Source organism: Crocodylus siamensis, chromosome 11 (genome assembly GCF_052110815.1).
Source record: "Crocodylus siamensis isolate JL-2025a chromosome 11, ASM5211081v1, whole genome shotgun sequence".
In the NCBI taxonomy this organism is placed as follows: Eukaryota; Metazoa; Chordata; order Crocodylia; family Crocodylidae; genus Crocodylus; species Crocodylus siamensis.
This window is the reverse complement of record NC_143405.1, coordinates 34,550,680-34,569,908: the sequence shown is the minus strand read 5'-3', so window position 1 is coordinate 34,569,908 and position 19,229 is coordinate 34,550,680. Positions and strand designations below refer to the sequence as shown.

At 47.2% G+C, this 19,229-nt stretch overlaps 1 protein-coding gene across 8 annotated transcripts in view; it reads right to left on the bottom strand.

Moving 5' to 3' along the window:
• Positions 1-19,229, bottom strand: part of ATG7 (autophagy related 7) — a 314,637-nt gene that overhangs the window by 215,439 nt on the left and 79,969 nt on the right. For all 8 annotated transcript variants that reach the window (XM_090021024.1, XM_090021026.1, XM_090021029.1 and 5 more), the window contains exons 14-16: positions 6,618-6,821; positions 6,282-6,397; positions 2,853-2,928 (exon numbers count right to left, since the gene is read on the bottom strand). In XM_090021024.1, the coding sequence (XP_089877150.1) occupies positions 2,853-2,928; positions 6,282-6,397; positions 6,618-6,821 (396 nt within the window). The remainder of the gene's footprint in view (positions 1-2,852; positions 2,929-6,281; positions 6,398-6,617; positions 6,822-19,229) is intronic.

Sequence of the window (19,229 nt, the reverse complement as noted above, 5' to 3'; positions counted from 1 at the left end):
GTATGTGAGTCTGCATGTATGACAGTGTGAGGGGAATGTGGGTGCATGTGTATGGTGAAGTGTGTGTATGCAACTCACCCCATGAAAAAACACACATGCACACACACACTCTGCCCCTGCCTGCACACACACAACCCCCCTCCCTACACACACACTGCCCCAGCCTGTGTGCGTGCACACTCTGCCCCTGCCTATGTGTGCGTGTGCACACATACACATGTACACCCTGGTCCAGCGATTCAACCAGAATCCACATGGTGCTGGAGCAGGGCAGGAGTAGGAAGACAGTGAAATGGCTAGAGGTGGGGTGGGGTAGGGCTGGGCTGCTCTGCTCTGCTGAGGGCTCCCCTTGGGTCCTACTGCCTCTGGCTCATGTAATTTTTGACAGGCAGCCAGGAGCAAATAAATATTAATTTACTAATTTTTTTAGGGGCCCCATGGGCCCAATAGAATGGCCTGGTGGGCTAGATCCAGCCCACGGGCCATATTTTTCCCACCCCTGATCTAGCAGGTGGTTTTCCTAGGGGCAGGGGATAACCATTGTTCTCGCATGGGTTAGTACCCAGACAGAGGTAATGTATAGTTACCCTCCCACTTTCATTTCCAGTGGGAAGATGTTGGCTTTGTGCCCTGTGCCTGCCTAGTCTTGTATAGGCATTCCCTTGCTACCCTGGAGTATGCACCTGGGGCTGGCCACAGAGTTGGTTCCTGCAGTCTTGGCAAGGGCTCACATTCTCCTCAAGGGAAGCGCCAAAACTCACCTGCCACGACACTGGTCTTCCCTTCAGTGGCGGGGATCCCTCTTGTAGCCCCTCGCAGGTCAGTCACACTTCCTAGCTGGTAATCTTTGGGCTCTGCCTTCCCTACACCACAGCCATGCACCAGCCCTTAAGACAGCTGCTCTATGATTGACTGGCTCGCCCTCTGAGGTTGACTCCTGGGCCCTCCCTGTCTGCCAGGTTCCTAATGATCTTATCCTGTCCTTGGTCTCTTCAGGACGTTCCACAGTCCCTGTAGCTATGCTGAATCTCCCTGGCTGCACTGCTGCACACAGCATCATCCTGGCTGTTCCTCTCCTCTGCGCGTCACCCCTGGCGCTAATACCTTTCTTAGGGGCCCTTAGGGTGATCCATAAAAGAACAAGTTAAATAGAAACCAAAAGGGGGGAGTGGGGTCTTAGCCCTTTCCCACTCATGACTTCAATGTCTGCAGCTTCGTGGTCCCTCGACGCCATCCTCTTTCCCTTTAACTGTTTGTGGGCCCTTCCAATGGGTCTGCCCTGGGATCTCTCAGTGGCTGCTGGTGCCATCCTTGCCTGGCACAGGAGGCACTCTCACCATCTGCTCTCCACAGTGCCTCCTCACCTGTTTCTTCACTGCCAGTTTTTAACTTTGCTGGGCAGCATTCTCCAGTGATGTCATCCCCCTGCGCCACTTTCAGTCAGATATAAAAGCAGCTGATGAACCTCATGGGTCCTCCATCCCAGCACGGCTTGTCCATTCCTTCTCTCCCTAAAAAAGGTAAGTTTGCCTTGTCTTCAGGTCTTCTCTTGCAGGGACGTGCTATCTCTTCCCCAGGTCCTGCTGTGGGAGGGGTCTCCTGTCCCCTCATTTTTGTTCCCCTGGGACATGCCCACTATGGAACTGGGAGATTCCTCCCTTGCTTGCTCCTGCAGCCATATGGCTGAGGGCAAGCGAAAATTGGGGGCATCTGAACCGCAAGCCTCCAGACTTGAACCTGCCCGTAGGATGTCTACTAAAGGATTTGGAAGTATCTGAAGCCCCAGGCTGAAAAGTTTGGGGTGGAGGATACTTGTTGGTAGTAGGGCCATTCATGGTTCTTGAATGATTGAAAGGACGATTTGGAACTGATCTGGCTGATTTGGCTCATTTGACCTGGGACATGAAAAACTGTCCTTAAAAATAATCAACCCCCCAAAAACCTGTCCAGTAATAAATACCATGACATGGGTAATGCAATTAAAATGGCACTGTGAAGTGGAGGGTGCACCCTTGTCTGCATGCGGACAGGACTCCCTGTGAGAGCCTCATAGTTACTTTCTCACTGACCAGCTTCCAGTGGGAGGATCTTGGTTCCACACCAATTTTATGGAAATGGGAGATTCTTCCCTATCTTGCTGCAGTGGCCATATGGCTGAGGGCAAGTGAAACTTGGGGACAACTGAACCCCAAGCCTCCGACCTTGAGCCTGCCCATAGGATGCCTGCCAAAGGATTGGGAAGGATCTCAAGCCGCAGGCTAAAAAGTCTGGGGTGAAGCATATTTGCCAGTAGTAGGGCCACATATGGTTCTTGAATGACTCAAAGAATCTGGAACTGATCTGGCTAATTTGACCTTGGGCAGGAAACGTTTTCCTTAAAAAGTATGTTTGCCTAACATGGGCCATATACTTTATAGTCATGCTCAGTTTAATCAACTTCATAGCTTGTCTCATTACTTAGCACATGATGCTTTCAGCAGCTATTTAATAATCAACAACGTATTTCATGATATTTCTTTGTGAATATAAGCTGAGAAGATTTTTCCCCATGCTGATTGGGGGCGGGGGTGAGGGGAGAGGGGAATCTTGCCTTGTATTTGAGCAAGTACAGTAAACAGGATTTCTCTACAAAGATTCCTCATGTGGATGGATCCAAGCAAAGACTAAATCAGCTGTGAGGGGGGTCTACTAGGTTCAAGCCCTATGCCTCCATATTCAATTAGGACACTTCCTTCCAATATCATGGTTTTATATCACATTTTTATTGAAACCTAAAAACTTGCAATATTTATTTTGGAGACGTCTCAGGAACTACCAATATTAACAAATGTTTTTATTCCCAGATCACTTACCTGATGAGGCACGAGCCCAAGAGAGGTAGGTGGTTCATTCATTCTGTCATCACTGCTGCTAGCAACAGCATAACCACTGCCAAAAAAAACAGAGAGGGTGGGAGCAGGGAATCAAGGTAAAGAAAGACTAGCATTAGTCAAAAAAAATTCTATTGAAGTGTTTTTGCTGGAAAGCAACAATTTTTCACAACACTGTGTTTTTGTCAAAACAGAACATTTTAATGTCAAACCATAAACCTTGATAATCTTCCCCTCCCACCCCTTCCTCCATTTTTGGTCAAAAAGTAATTTTTCAATTAGCAGTAACTAAGAAATTTTCTTCCATAAGCAGCTTCCTTCATCTTGCAAGGTGATCTATTTGGAAATCCCTTTCACAGTTATTAAGAAGCAAGCACAGGTCTGTGTGAATTCCAGAATCAGGGCTTCAGATTTTTCACTTACTCATACCTAAATCATAACTCCATTTTCTTTTTTTTTTTCTTTTAAAATATTTTAAGGTCACAAGGGACTATTATGTTCAGCTAGTCTGATTACTTGCATAACAGAGGCCATGGAATTTCATTAAGTTCAATACAGATAGCACTTATACAAACATTTTATTAAAGCTAAAATACTGTCACAATTTTTGGGCTAGGTTCCCTGATGAAACAGAAATTTTATAGTAGGTCTTCATTTCAGTGAGGTATTTTTCTGGATGCAGGACTCCAACTTAACAACAAAAGTTTTCCTGTTGAAATGCTGCATTTTCAGTACTTCTTCAGCTTAAAGGTACACTGATACATCAGGCCATATCATATCAGCACTAATAAAAGGAAAATTAACATTATCAGTAAATGGGTTTTTTTGACTTATGGGGCCGATAACATCACTGATAAATAACACATTGCGTGTGCACAGCTACAGCATGCATGCAGCCATGAGTGCAGCCTGGTAGCATGGAGAGCAGTGTCCAGCTGGTAAGTCTGTGGGGGGAAGGGACATGGGGAAGGGAAGGGATGTGAAGGGAGCAAAACAAGGCCCCTGCAGTCAGGGAGGGAGTGGGGCAAGGGCAGGGGCAGGGGCTGCACAACCAGGCCAGGCAGAGTGCAGGATGAGCTGGGCTTGTCCAGGTGGCAGGGTGTGGGAAGCAGTTCCCGCTGCTGCGCACACCCCTAGGGGAGGCATGGGGGGTACGTGTCCCCCAGATCTGTGCATGGGGCAAGGGAGACTGCACAGTCTGGGAGAGAGCACAGGGGAGACTTCACAGTGGCAGAGGAGTTGCTGTGGCTGTGACTGCAGATCCTGAGGAAAGGAAGGAAGGAGAACAGCAGATTAAGGACCCTAGACTTTAAAAAAGCAGACTTCAATTCACTCAGGGAACTGACAGACTGGCCCTTGGAGACCAGTCTGAGAGGGAAGAGAGCCCAGAAGATCTGGTTGTATTTTAAAGAAATCTTACTGAGGGTGCAGGAATGAACCATTCTGATGTGCAGGAAGACTAGCAAGTAGGGTAGAAGACTACTTGGCTTACCAGGAAACTCTTCAGTGAGCCAAAACACAGAAAGGAAGCTTAGAAGAGGTGGAAACTTGGACAAACAACTAGGGAGGAGTATAGGAGTACTGGTCGGGCATGCAAGGATGAAATCAGGAAGGACAAAGCACAACTGGAGTTGCAGCTAGCAAGGGTAACAAGAGGGGTTTCTACAAGTAAGCCAGCAATGAAGATCAGGGAAAGTGTGGGTCCTTTACTGAATGGGGGAGGCAACAATGGCAAAATAACAGGTTAGGGACTATTTAGAAAAGCTGGATGCAAAGCCCCCAAGGGTCCTGAGGGAGTTGGCTGATGTGATTTCAGAGCTGTTTGCCATTATCTTTGAAAACTCACGGTGATCAGGAGAAGTCCCAAATGATTGGAAAAGGGCAACTACAGCGACCATCTTTAAGAAGGGGAAGAAGCAGGATCTGGGGAACTACAGACCGGTTGTCCTCACTTCAATTTCCAGAAAAATCATAGAGCAGGTGCTCAAGGAATCCATTTCTAAACACTTGGAGAAGAAGGTGATTACTAAAAGTCAGCATGGATTCACCAAGGGCATGTCATGCCTGACCAACCTGATTGCCTTCTTTGACATAATGACTGGCTCTGCAGATGCAGGGAGAGCAGTGGATGTGATGTACCGTGATTTTAGCAAGGCTTTTGATACAGTCTCCCACAACATTTTTGCAAGCATGCTAACGAAATACAGGCTGGATGAATGGACTGTAAGAAGAACAGAAAACTGGCTGGATCGCCAGGCTCAAAGGGTAGTAAGTCAATGGCTCAATGTCTCATTGGAAGTTGGTAACAAGTAGAATGCCCCAGGGATCAATCCTGGGTCCAGTTTTGTTCAATATCTTCATCAACAACCTGGAAAATGGCATAGAGTGCACCCTCAACAAATCTGCAGATGACACCAAGCTCGTGGGAGTAGTAGAAAGGCTAAAGAGTAGTATTAGGATTCAGAGAGACCTAGACAAATTGGAGCACTGGACCAAAAATCTCATGATGTTCAACAACAAGTGCAAAGTCCTTAACTTAGTACAGAATAATCACATGCACAGGTGCAGACTGGGGACCGACTGGCTAAGCAGCCAACAGTGTGCCCTTGTTGCCAAGAATGCTAATAGCATATAGAGGCGGATGTAGACGAAACAGGAGCCGTAAATTGAAGCAGTGGGTTTTAAACAACACCGCTTCAATTTAGGGCTGATTAAACCCCTATGTCATGCACACACCCTGCTGACTTACCTGCCCCTTTGGCAGTGAGGGGAGTGCGAGCTGCTGGTGGGTGGAGCAGCCCCTGGGCTTGGGGGCAGGGGGAAGGGAGGGAGGGAGAGCTGCTGCTTCCCTCTACAGCAGCTGCAGGCCCCACCCCCTGACTTGGGTGATCGGGGGGGTACCACAGCCACAGAGGGAAGTACTTTCCTGGGCTGCTGTCTGGCTGCCTCCAGGGCTTCCTGTAGAACTGTGGAACTGCACGGAGCCTGGTGCTTCGCTCTGTGGTTGCAGGGGCAGCAAACTTAAATTTAAAGAGACAGCCCTGTGATAATTACATTATTTACATGGAAAGTTAAAACAAATTTATTTTCCACACCTGGAATCTAATTATTTGGGGGAGACGGGGACAGTGTCTTAAATTGAAAGTCATCTTTAATTCAGGCAGCGTTAACATTTTATCTTGCATACATTACAGATATTTAAAGTGGAAGAATGGACTTTAAGTCCACAGGATCCGGGGAGAAAAGGTTTTCTCCCAGAAGGAATGCAACATCTGTTTACAGCTGCACATGTTTTCTGAAGTGAGAACTTAGACTTAAACCAGTCTCATGATGCGCAATACAGAAGCAATGAGTTTTTCCAAAAATACCTTTTGTCTTATAAACATCAATCCTCCCCTTCAAATGACTCACCCTTCTGGATGTTGTAAAACAGAAACCATTAACTCTACTGCAAGAGCTCCAGCTATCATGGCTAACCCTGGTCGGCTGACCGTGCACTGCTGATCCAGTGTCCGATCCCTGGTGGACTACAGAGAAAGAAAATTCGGAAAAAGATGATACTTGAAAATACTTGGCTGTCCGTTACATAGTTAAATATCTGTCATTAAATCAATACAAGTGAGTTCTCTCTCGGTATCAAAATGAAGAATTTGTTGTTTTCAAATGTCATGAGTCACTGCAAATGAGGCTGCACAGAAAACACATAAAAGAGATGCATAATAGCTATTTGCAGAAAACTCCACTCACATCTCCTGGTGCCACAACATCATTGCAGAAATAACAGCCAAGCTTATAGCCAGGGATATTTGAAAAGAGTGATGATCCCAGGAGATCAGCAGAGCTTGTGATGCTACTGGAACATGAATCACCAGGCTCCTGCTGTTTTGGTTTCTTTAGTCCATGTCTCATCACAACAAATGTGTCAAATCCCAGTGCAGCATTGATGACCAACTATACAGGAAGAAAACACGTAGTCAAAGGAAGCATAAAGAAAAACAGTCTACACATGTTGATTGTTATAAACAGTAATTTCTCTTCCTTGCAATAAAAATGTCAAGCTAAAGTTAATTGTTAAATTTACAGCTTGACATTATTTAATTACTACATTTATTTTAAAAGATACTACTTTATTTTAAAAGAAATACACTCAACATATTCATGAGCAATATACAAGCAATATCTCCCATTATCAATAGGTGCCAATGTGAGACTTCCTGGACAGTGTGATTTCAGACTTCAAGCACTATGAAAATACTGTGCTCACACACACAATGGACTGTTTTCTGCAGGAGAACACATCAAACAAGCTTTCCTATGGGTGATATTATGTTTACTCATGCTTTAAAGATAAAAGAGGAAGAAATATAATAAACACCTTTTTTCCCCAAATGAGTCACTCAGACAAAAATTTACATCCAGTCTGGAAAAGGTTTTTTTTAATGAAAGTTATTCTAAAATTTACTTGAAATAAGAGTGACATCGGGGTTCACTATTTGCATAAAAATGCTAACATACATGTTTTAAAAAATGTTTGTAGAGAAGCAAGCATGCATGTCACCTCATTTGTAGTTTAACACCCCCGGGTATATCAATAGCAATATACTTCTGCATGCCTTTTAATTTTATTGTTCAGTTTAGGATTAATTTAGCAGGATTTCTTTCTGGCTGCCCATTACATATCTGGCTTGTTGAATAAATCAAGCAGGATACAACAGTAATACAATTTTCTTTTAAGGGGGTGTATTATTAACACTGAATTGAACAGTTAATAGAGAGGATGTTTCTGCAGGAGACTCAGGATTGTGTAGTTAAAGAGACTGTCGCCTTTAGAACCCATGCTTAATTTACTGAGGATGTTGGAGGTTATATTATGAAAGAGCCAGGACCTTCAGGAAGATACAGGACAACTCAATCCTGTCCTGGAGAATTGGATTATATTCCTGTGCGGATTAAAGAGCTCCTATGTCATGTGAGCCAAGTAGCAAACCTAACTTTCCGCAGGCTGTCATTTACGAGTATGAGGAACATGAACTGAGCATCCAACTTGAGGCCTAGGGATATGAACTATAGAACTACTGAGCTCTCACAGATGCAGCTGAAATCAATGGGAGTCATGCTCTGAACACATGAAGTGCTATATTGTGTTAAAAATTCTTTAAAAAAATAAAAGCAGAACTTTAGTATCTCAAATTGGACACTTAAAATTAATGGATACTTTAGACCTTCCTATGGCTGTGGATGCATGTTGTAGTGCTACAAATGAAAATATGCACACAACCTATGGTATAATCTTTTTACATAGCAGTTTCCATCTATAAAATAGAGGTTACAATGCCCTGATATGATAGGGGTTTTATGACAATAAATGTATTAGTATTTTCTATGATAGTAGAATCATAGAAAATTAGGGTTGGAAGGGACCTCAGGAGGTCATCTAGTCCAACCTCCTGCTCAAAGCAGGACCACCCCAAACTAGATCAGCTCAGCCAAAGCTGTCTAGCTGGATCTTAAAATCCTTCAAGGATGGAGATTACACCCTCTCTGGGTATCCTGTTTCAGTGCTTTAATACCTTCCTAGTGAGAAAATTCTTCCTAACATCTAATCTGAGCTTTCCTTGCTGCAACTTAAGACTGTTGCTCCTTGTCTTGTCATATGCTACCACTGAGAACAGTCTAGCTCCATCCTCTTTTGAACTCCGCTTCACATAGTTGAAGGCTGCTATTAAATCCTCCCTGAGTCTTCCCTTCTCCAGACTAAATAAAACCAGTTCCCTCAGCCTCTCCTCAGAAGTCACATGCCCCAGTTCCATAACCATTTCCATTGCCCTCCACTGAACTCTCTCTAATTTGTCCACATCCTTTCTGTAGTAAGGGGCCCAAAACTGAACACAATACTCCAGATGTGGCCTCACCAGTACTGAATAGAAGGGAAATAACACTTCCCTTGACCTGCTGGCAACATACCTACCAATGCAGCCCAGTATGCTATCAGCCTTCTTAGCAACAAGGGTACACTGCTGGATCATATTCAGTGTATTGTCCACCGTAACCCCCAGGTCCTTTTCTGCAAAGCTGCTGCCCAGCCAGTCAGGCCTCAGCCTGTACTGGTGCCTGGGATTGTTCTGCCCTAAGTGCAGGACTTTGCATTTGTCCTTGCTGAACCTCAGACGATTTCTTTTGGCCCAGTGCTCCAATTTGTCTAGGCCACTCTGAATCCTAATCCCTATCCTCCAGCATACCCTACTCCTCCCAGTGTGGTGTCATCTGCAAACATGCTGAGGGTGAACTCTATGCCATCTTCCAGTTTGTTGATGAAGACTGTGGCTAGGTAGAGGGCAGAGGAGTCCAGGAGAGCAGGCTGTACTTTAAGGAAGGCTTACTGAAGGTCCAGAAACAAACCATCCCAATGTGCAGGAGGACTAGCAAGTATGACAGAAGACCAGCTTGGCTTAGCAGGGAATTCTTCAGTAAACTAAATCATGAAAAGGAAGCTTATAAGAAGTGGAAACATGGACAAACAAGTAGGGAGGAGTATATGAGTATTGCTCAGGCATGCAAGGATGAAGTCAGGAAGGCCAAAGCGCAATTGGAGTTGCAGCTAGCAAGGGATGTGAAGGGCAACAATAAGGGTTTCCACAAGTATGTCAGAAACAAGGTGATCAGGGAAAGTATGGGTTCCCTATTGAATAGGGGAAGCAACCCTGTGACAGAGGATGCAGAAAAGGCTGAAGTACTCCATGCCTTTTTCACTTCAGTCTTTACAGGCAAAGTCAACTCCCAGACTACTACACCTGGCAGAAGAGTTTGGGGAAGAGATGAGCAGCCAACAGTGGCACTGACAGTGGTGGCAGCAGCTGGAAGGTAAGCAGGGCGGAGGGGCGAGTGCAGCTGCAGCGGATCCAGAGGGAAAGCCCCTGGATTTCATTTAACAAGAACAGCAGGGAGCCACACTCCTAAGCCATGCACAGACAGGCGTGCTCTGTAAGGGTGTGCCGGGGTTTGTACAAGGTGGGCAAACGGGAGGAGCCAGGTCAGAGGCTCTGGCAGGGAAGAGAGGAAGATACTTTGTTCTACAATAATGTAGAACTGGGTCCCTGGCGGGCTGCCAGGGACCCAGCCCCAGTGACGCTGCCTGCCCAGGGCTCCTCTGAGGCCTCCACCCAGATGAAGCCTGCAAGGAGGTTAGAGCCACCCTTCCCCACTGTCTGTGTGGGATGCCTGGTGGGGACTCTGCGGCCTGGGGGTGGGGAATGGGAAGCAGGAGTTCCCTTGCCTATCCCATGTGCGCCCACCTTCAGACCCTGGAGGAGCAGGTGAGGGAACTCCAGGCAGAGGTCAACAGGCTGAAGGGAATCAGGGCTGCCAAGGATGAAATTGACAGGTATTTCCATTCTCTGCAGGGTTAAGTACCCAGTGGAGAGGCACCCTGGGAGGAACCTGACGCAGCGGTATGGCAGACGGTTACCACCAGGGCCAGGGCTACTCGTGCTGCAGCAGTGTTGGCCCCCTCAGTACAACTGGAGAAGCGGTACAAGGCCCTCGCAGCATTGGAGAAGGTGGTAGATGAGGATGCCTTCGGAGGAGCTGATACCACTCCACACATGGAGCAGACTGAGTGATGCTGGAACACCCAGAGGAAGAGACGCCGGGTCCTCATCATGAGTGACTTCCTCCTGAGAGGAACGGAGGACCCCATCTGTTGCCTGGATCTCATGGCACGGGAGGTTTGCTGCCTGCCCAGAGCTCGGGTTCCGGACATCACAGCAATGATTCCAAACCTCATCTGGCCCTCTGATCACTACCCCTTGGTTCTCATCCATCTGGGCACTAATGACATGGCTGGGAATAATCCAGACCGTGTCATGAGAGACTACAAGGCTCTGGGAGCCACGCTTACAGAGACAGGAGCACAGGTGGTTTTCTCATCTGTTCTTTCAGTGAGCAGACGTGGATTGCACCATAAGGCCTGCATCAGAGAGGTCAACTGGTGGCTTTGGAGCTGGTGTTACTGGGCAGGCTTCAGATTCTTTGACTATGACCCGCACTTCCATGCAGGACACATGCTAGGGTAGAACAGGCTACATCTCTCCCTGAAAGATAAGCATGTCTTCTCTTCCAGGTTGGCTGATCTCGTACAGCATGCTTTAAACTAGGTTAGTCAGGGGATGGGGATGCAGAGGCACGGGAGGATACTTCGACATCAAGCCAGGTGACACGAGCAGGAACAACCCAGGTAAGCGACAAGGGCCTGGACAAGCTTGGGAACAAGAGGGCAGCACGAATACTCATAGGAGGTCTCAATTACCTCTACACAAATGCTAGAAGTATGGGAAATAAGCAGGATGAACTCGCCCTCCTGCTAGCTAGCAAAAACCCAGACCTGGTTGGGCTTAGAGAAACCTGGTGGGATTCTACCCACAACTGGGCAGTACACATTGAGGGCTATAGGCTGTATAGACGAGATGGAGTAGGGAGAAAAGGGGGCAGTGTAGCACTCTATGTTAAAGAGCAGTACATGACCTTGATGATCAGGATGGGTTCAAAAGAGGGACAAACTGAGGCACTCTGGGTTAGAATGCAAGGGGATCATGGGGAAAAGGACTTGATAGTGAGTGTCTAGTACAGACTGCCTGAGCAGGGGGATGAGCTGGACCTAGAATTTTCATATCAGTTCATGGAGGCTGTAAGGACAAGGGATGTGGTTGTCATGGATGACCTAAAACTACTCAAACATCTGCTGGGAGGATCAGTCAGCCAGGTCTGAATGCTCATGTAGGTTTTAGACTGCATACAGGACCTCCACCTAACCCTGGAGATCCCTAATCCTATCAGAGGAAATGCCTCGCTGGACTTGGTCCTTGCCACAGGCGATGACCTGGTGAGGGATCTGTGGGTGCTCGACTGCCTGGGCATTAGTAACCACTGTCTGCTGGAATTTACTATCCAGCACAGGGTGGTGAAAGCAAGCAGTAAGGCAAAAGTCCCTGACTTCAGGAGGGTCAACTTCAATGAGCTAAGGAGATTAGTAAGGGAGACACCGGGGACTCGGAGCTCTAAGGGGATGGGAGTGCAGAATGGGTGGTATTCCTTAAGGAGATGATCCTCTGAGCTCAGAGGGAGTCAGTCTCAATGCAAACCAAAGGGGGCAAGAGTGCTAAGAAGCTCCCTTGGCTCAGTAAGGCATCCAGGAGGGCGTGAAGGCAAAAAAGGTGGCATACAATCACTAGAAGCAAGGGGCAATCACCAAGGAGGATTACACCTCCGTTGCTCGTGATTGCAGAGAGGCAGTTAGGAAGGCCAAGGCAGAGATGGAACTAGGGCTGGCAACCAGAATTAAGGATAACAAAAAGTCCTTTTTCAAATACATAGCGGGTAAGAAGAAGGCACCAGGTAATATGGGGCTCTTACAGGACAGGCTTGGCAATCTGGTGATTGCAGCAAAGGAAAAAGCTAATCTCTTCAATGAGTTCTTTGCCTCCACATTTCTGAGCAGCAACCAGGACAACTCCCCCACTAGGGCTGTGGACAAGCTCGGGGGACACGACGCCATGCCTAGGGTCAGGGACGATCTAGTTGGGGAACTCTTGGAGGGGATGAACATATATAAATCAGCAGGTCTGGATGCTCTTCATAGTATCATAGTACATAGGGTTGGAAGGGACCTAAACTTATCATCATATCCAACCCCCTGCCCCAGGCAGGAACGGGTGCCGGGATCATATCACCCCAGCCAAATATCTGTCCAGCCTCCTCTTGAAGACCCCCAAGGTAGAAGATAGTACCACCTCATATGGGAGCCCATTCCAGAGCCTGGCAGCCCTAATTATAAAGTAATGTCTTCCGATGACCAGCCTGAACCTTCTCCCTAACAATTTGTGGCCATTATTCCTAGTAACCCCGGGTGATGCCCAGGGAAACAGAGCTTCCCCCAATTCCCGCTGGTCACCCCTGAAATTATTATTTCCTCCTCCAGCTCCCTCCATGCCTCTTCGGTTACCTTCACGTGCAGTGTGCCACATTAGCAACAAAACTGTTACAAGACTGTAATATCAACCCTGGGGACTCACCCTGCTCTATTAGGTGAAAAGGTCACATAGGTATCCTACTTACGAACCCCCAACTTGGTTCCACTACCCTCTTCATCCAAGGGTACTGAGGGAATTGGCGGAGGTCATAGCAGGGCCCCTAGCACGGCTGTATGAGCACTCGTGGTGTTCTGGCCAGGTCCCAGAGGACTGGAAAGGGGCCAATGTAATCCCCATTTACAAGGAAGGGAGAAAGAAGGATCCGGGGAGCTATAGGTAACACATCTGTGGGGGCCCAGCATCGGACGTAATGCTCAGGGTCAACCAACCCTGCCTAACCTTGTTTCCTTTTATGACCAGGTCGCAAAGTCCTTTGAGGTGGATGTTGTCTATCTGGACTTCAAGAAGGTCTTTGGCACTGTTTCTCACCCCATTCTCATAAAAAAAATCTTGTTGACAGCAGCATTGCTGCCTACACAGTCAGATGGGTGGCAAATTGGCTCGATGGTCACACCCAGAGAGTGGTGGTAGGTAAGTCATTTTTGACCCAGAGGGCTGTGGGTAGTTGAGTTCCCCAGGGCTCGGTCCTCAGGCCTATGCTATTCAACATCTTTATCAGCAACTTGGAGGTGGGCATAGAAAGTACACTGTCCAAATTTGCTTATGACAGAAAGATGTGGGGAGAAGTGGGAACACTGGAGAGGAGGGACAGAATCCAACTAGATTTAGACAGGTTACAGAGGTGGGCAGATGAGAATAGAATGGAATTCAACACAGACAAGTGCAAGGTGCTGCATCTAGGGAGAAGGAACCTGCAACGTACCTATAGGCTGGGGAACTCCCTTCTCAACACCACAGTGGCTGAAAGGGATCTTGGAGTCATTGTTGACTCCAAGGTGGACATGAGCCACCAATGCAAGGAAACAGTTAGTAAGGCTAGCCACACCTTGTTATGCATCTATAGATGCATCACTAGCAGGTCCAAGGAAGTGATCCTTCCCCTCTATGTGGTGCTGGTCAGGCCACAGTTGGAGTACTGCGTCCAGTTCTGGGTGCTGCACTTCAAGAGGGATGTGGCTAACCTTGAGAGGGTACAGAGGAAGGCCACTCACATGGTCAAGGGACAGCAGGCCAGGCCCTACAAAGATAGACTAAAGGGCCTGAATCTATTCAGCCTCCACAAGAGAAGACTGAGAGGGGATTTGGTGGCTGTCTCTAAACTCACCAGGGGGGACCAGCAGAAAATAGGTGAGGCTCTCTTCCCCCGGACACCACTTGGGATAACAAGGAATAATAGCCACAAATAGATGGAGAGCAGGTTCAGGCTTGATATCAGGAGACATTACTTTATGGTTAGGGCTGCCAGGCTCTGCAACGGGCTCCCAAGTGAGGTGGTGCTCTCCCCTACCTTGGAGGGTCTTCAAAAGGAGGTTGGATAGATATCTGGCTGGGGTACTATGATCCCTGCACTCGTTCCTGCCCAGGGCAGGGAGTCAGACTTGATGATTTGTTCAGGTCCCTTCCGAAACTAACAAACTATGAAATTATGACTTTCAGTAAGGCTTCTTTAAAAGCACAGCCAGCTCTCCTGGACTCTTCTCCCCCCACCAAACTGGCTTCCCAGGGGATCCTGCCTGTGAGTTCTATAGTCAGATACTATGATGGTGTATGCTACAAAACAGCCCACAAAGGGAATTAATGATTTTGTCTTTAGAGCAGGATCCAAAAAGGAGTGAAACAAGTAAGGCCTGGGGCTACACAGTGAGCAAGGATTAAAAAATAAAGCTCCAAATGAATTCTAAATCACTGCCCACTCAATTAACAGTCTGTTCTGTACAATAACTGAAGCAGGGTATGGAAGGGAGGATGAGGGGGGAGGACTGTAGAAAAAATAATGTATGATTGTATAATTAAAGACTGCAGTAATGTGCCCAAAGGGATTGGCATTTCCTAACTTTTAAGTGCCAGATTTGGCAACCTAGTAATATGTTTTTGATGCAATGTACCTTTGTGCAATATTTAACTAAGAGAATCCCGATGCAACTACTAAGGCTTTTCTGTAGACTACAGAAAAATCTGCAGGATTAAGCAAGGACTCATTGGGCACATCCACGCATGAAGGCACGTGTGCTTATGGCAGCTCAAATAGCAGTAGCACAAATATGTGCTGGAGATTTGTGCCTCAGCACATGTGTCTGAACATGCACTTTGGTGTGGGACAAATTGTGCCACTTGGGTCAAACTGATCCTGCCCAGCTCCTCCCAGATCTGCAGCCAGGGGGAACTAGAGGATGGCCAAAATCCATGTTCTTTGAGATTAAAATGAAACACCACTATATATGAAGAGACCAGTTGGGCAATGTTTTACTGATATGCTTACAATTTTAAAGCAATTTGGATGCCCACCAGTGCCTCTGTCATCGTAATAAAACAAATTCTAAATATCTATATAATTCAGTGTTTGCTTTTGAAAAAATCAGATCTGCCCCATCGCCTTCACTCACCAGGATGTGGGGCACTGAGCAGCTCTGATATGTCAGTGCCTTGCCCCTGTCCTCACCCCCAACCCACAGTCTTGCCACTGCCCCTCACTCCTGATCCACAGTCCCTGCCTGCCCCCACTAGCTCCCCCCCGGCAGCAGGACGCAAGTCAAGCCGTCCCACCCACTGCTTTGTGGCTCTGAGCAGTGCCAGCCCTTACTATTCTGCTTCCTGTGCCTATGCTTAGGCCCCAGAGATCCCTATGCTGTTCCTGGGAAGCCCTCACCTGGGGCTCAGGGACTGGGTTGGGCAAGCCCCTTCCCCTTCCAAACTTCCCCCCGTACAGGCTGTTCTAGGGGAGCATGAGGGGGCTCTAAGCCTGGCTCTGGTGGCCTGTCCTACCCAGAACTCTCCCCCATCCCTAACCCCCCATCTCTTTCTCTCTCACACATACCCCTGCTGCTACCTCTACCCCTTCCTCCCAGCCCATCACATCCCGCAAGGTGTTCCTAGGACCAGGAGTCCCCCCAGGTTATGGCCACATGTCTCAGCAGTGGTGTGGGCATGGAGCAGGGCTGCAGTGTGGCAGTTTCCCCTGCAGCTGTGACTCCCGCCAGCAGGTCCCATCCTGTCTGGCAGTTGGGCATACAGGGTGCAAGATTGCAGGGAGGGGCTGAGTTGGGAAAGGGTATGGGAGGGAGGGTGTAGGGTTTGGGGCAGTGAAGTTTGTGGGTGAGGTGTGGGGGTTTGGGGTTTGCAGGTTGGGGGCACTGGCAACACATAGGGGGTGCACACAGGTACACCTGCACCCTGAGACTGGTGGTGCACCCCATGAGAGAAGCACCACCAATGCTGCTGGTAGTCACCCGCTCACCACCCCCCCTACTGCTGACCGCCGGAAGCATCTGTGGCCGGTCACTGATTGCCACTGGCCGCTGCTGACGGTGGCATCTGTGGGTGGTTGCCAACTGCTGGTCAGCGCTCTCTACCTCCACCACTTGCCACGGACATCTGCAGAAGCTCTCCATTTACCACTGCCACCACCATCTGCAGGCAATCACCGTGCCCCCCCACCCTCCGGGGGCATGCATCGTTCATGGTTGAGCGTTTGTGTGGGTGGTTTGGGGGGGGTGGGGACTACTCAGGAGGGGTATGTCCTCCATCCACCCCCCCACACGGCACACAGCTCCCCTGGAGCAGTACGTTGTTGGGGCACACTTGACCTGCTGCTGCCAGTGCACTGTGCTGCCTGAGACCTGGCGCACAGAGCCACACAAGGTTCCCAGGCAGGACCAGGCTGGCTGTTGCTGCTACCTGGGGCTCCTGACACCGGGTCAGCTCCATACGCTATTTGCAACCCCCAGGTCTCAGGTGGTGCCATACTGTCATGGGGCTGTCTGCAGTGGGCCATGAGCACCGTGACAGCCCGGTTAGCTGCTGCGGGGGGGCTATGCACTGTGAAGGTGAGCAGGTGGGGGACCCACCCCTCCCGAGCAGTCCCCTCCATCCACAAATCCCTGCCCCCCATCCCCCCTCTTACCAGGGAGAGCCTGGGTCCAAGCCTCTGCTGTTAGCCTTGCCCTACTTCTATTCCCAACAGGCAGAGAGACATTCCAGCCAGGTGTTAGAGTGTCTCTCTGGAGGACCCAGCCTCTGGTTGCCTCAGGCCACACTCCAGGAGCACACCCTGCACCACTTTTTCCCAGCACTTCTTTAATACCAGGATTTTCTGGTATCAAATTTATAGCATCTGTGCTGGAAATAGCAGCGCAGGGAACATTGTTTCATTCCTAGCATGCTTCCCCCAGCATCTCAAACTGCTTTGAGATGCTGCAACAGGTACATGCTTGCTCATCTGGATGCAGCCATTAAGTTTACCATTTATTTTCACATGAAGATTTTCAGTCCATATGAAAGGATATAATGATTCAAGAGACTTGTTATATCCTGATAATGTGGAACTTCAACAACTTTACTTTAGCTGACAGAGCTGATGATTTATTACAGCATGACTAAACTAACCTTAAATTCATCTGTTGAATCACGACATTTTGTTTAAAACAATAAGAAAAGATTACACAGTATGGTACAGCTCTGTAATTTTAGTTTTGAGATTCTTGCCCACATCTCCAATAAAGTCTGAACAGATTAATGGACTTGTTTAAGGGATAGGTACCTGCCCTCTAGCTTGATATCACAGTAACATAATCGTCCTTATACTACACTACTCTACCATTTTTTCCAGCCATGGAGTGCAAGTTTTAAAAATAAACAAATTGTAAATGAGGTACAGCATTCAATCTGTAGCAGATGTTTATATGTCTCTGAACTTGGAAACAAAGACCATCTGAGAAAAAAACTGGTCTGACCAGTTGGCAAGTGTGCAGTCTGGGAATTCAAAAGGTGGGGGAAAAAAAGATACCTTTGAATCACATGTGGTATTCAACTGATAAAAAATACATTGTAAAATGGAAGGTTAAATAAAGCTTCTTTAGACAGACACATGAAAAGGGGGCTATAGTTTAAAACTTGGCTTGGATATAAATCCTCAGAGGACAGCAAGATGTGGAAACATTTGGTTTAGATTTACAAAGTTAATGCTACTTAAAAATTATTAGAAAGTAGTTGTAAAGGAACCTTAAGGTGCACACTGTTAGGGTAACAATAATTTGGATTATTAGAGAGCACTGGATTTGCAGCTAAAGACAAAGGTTTTACCTGTGGCCTAGCAGAGCTGCTGATCACAAAGCAGAATGATATCTAAGCCAGCCATTTGCTTATGCTAAGTAACCATTTACTTACTGTGTCAACCATTTTCTGAGAGAAAAGCAGCAAAGTGAATCTATATAAGTCTATGTGCTGTGAACCAGCTACAAAAAAGAATGAGATAAGGTAAAGGGACCCCCAAAAAGGATAGAAGATGGTACAACCTAAGACAGAAAAACAGACTAGAATGTGAAAAACAACACATAACTGGTAACAGAATCTGAGATGAACAGATGCAAAAAGGTGAATGGTGACTGGTGAAGAAGCCTCCAGAAGATTCCAGGTTTTTGTCAAAGTCCACCCATTGACCGAAGAAAAGGAGTCAAGGTCTTAGACATGCGCTCATAGCAAAAAGACGTGTAAATGAACGAATGCATAGGCCATGCCGTGCTAATGAAGCAAACAGTAAACAGAGACAGAGCTTGAGATGGGAGGAAAAATGGGTAAAACATAGCAGGAGTGAAAGTAGAGTGATTGTTAATGAGTATAAACCAAAAGTGTATAAATATAGGAAAAAACTACTGTTCATTGCTGTTGCTCATCTCTTATGGCGAGAGAGCTCATCTGAAGCCTTCTCCATTCTGAATAAAGCTGTTGTGAGCAATGTGTGCTGGCGTTTGCTCCCTGATCTGCTCTGGCTAATGAGTAATACGATACATGGGTAATTAGACCATCCTCTCCCTAGTCGCTGGGCACCGCATAAAGTTAAGGTCTAACACACACAGTCAAGGACCTTGCACAGACAAAAGCAATTTGACTAACTGAAATTAAAGGGAGAAACTGGAGTCATGCAATGCTGGAAACTTCTTAGCTAAAATTCACAGAGTCAGAAAGCACAAAAAGTTAATTTCAACTACAACACTTGACTCAGCTGTGTCAAGTACAAGTACTATTTTCTTACAATACATTTGTAACTTAATGTATTGCCGTGAATGTGTTTCCATTGACATGGTATTAAAAATGAATAAGTTTTTAGCAACTGCATTGTCTGATTTTGTGTTATTTTTAACTGTGTAAATGTAATGTTGCACAGCTTAAAAATGCAAGAAATAAGTTGCTGGGAATGACCTATAACCAAGACTTGCTG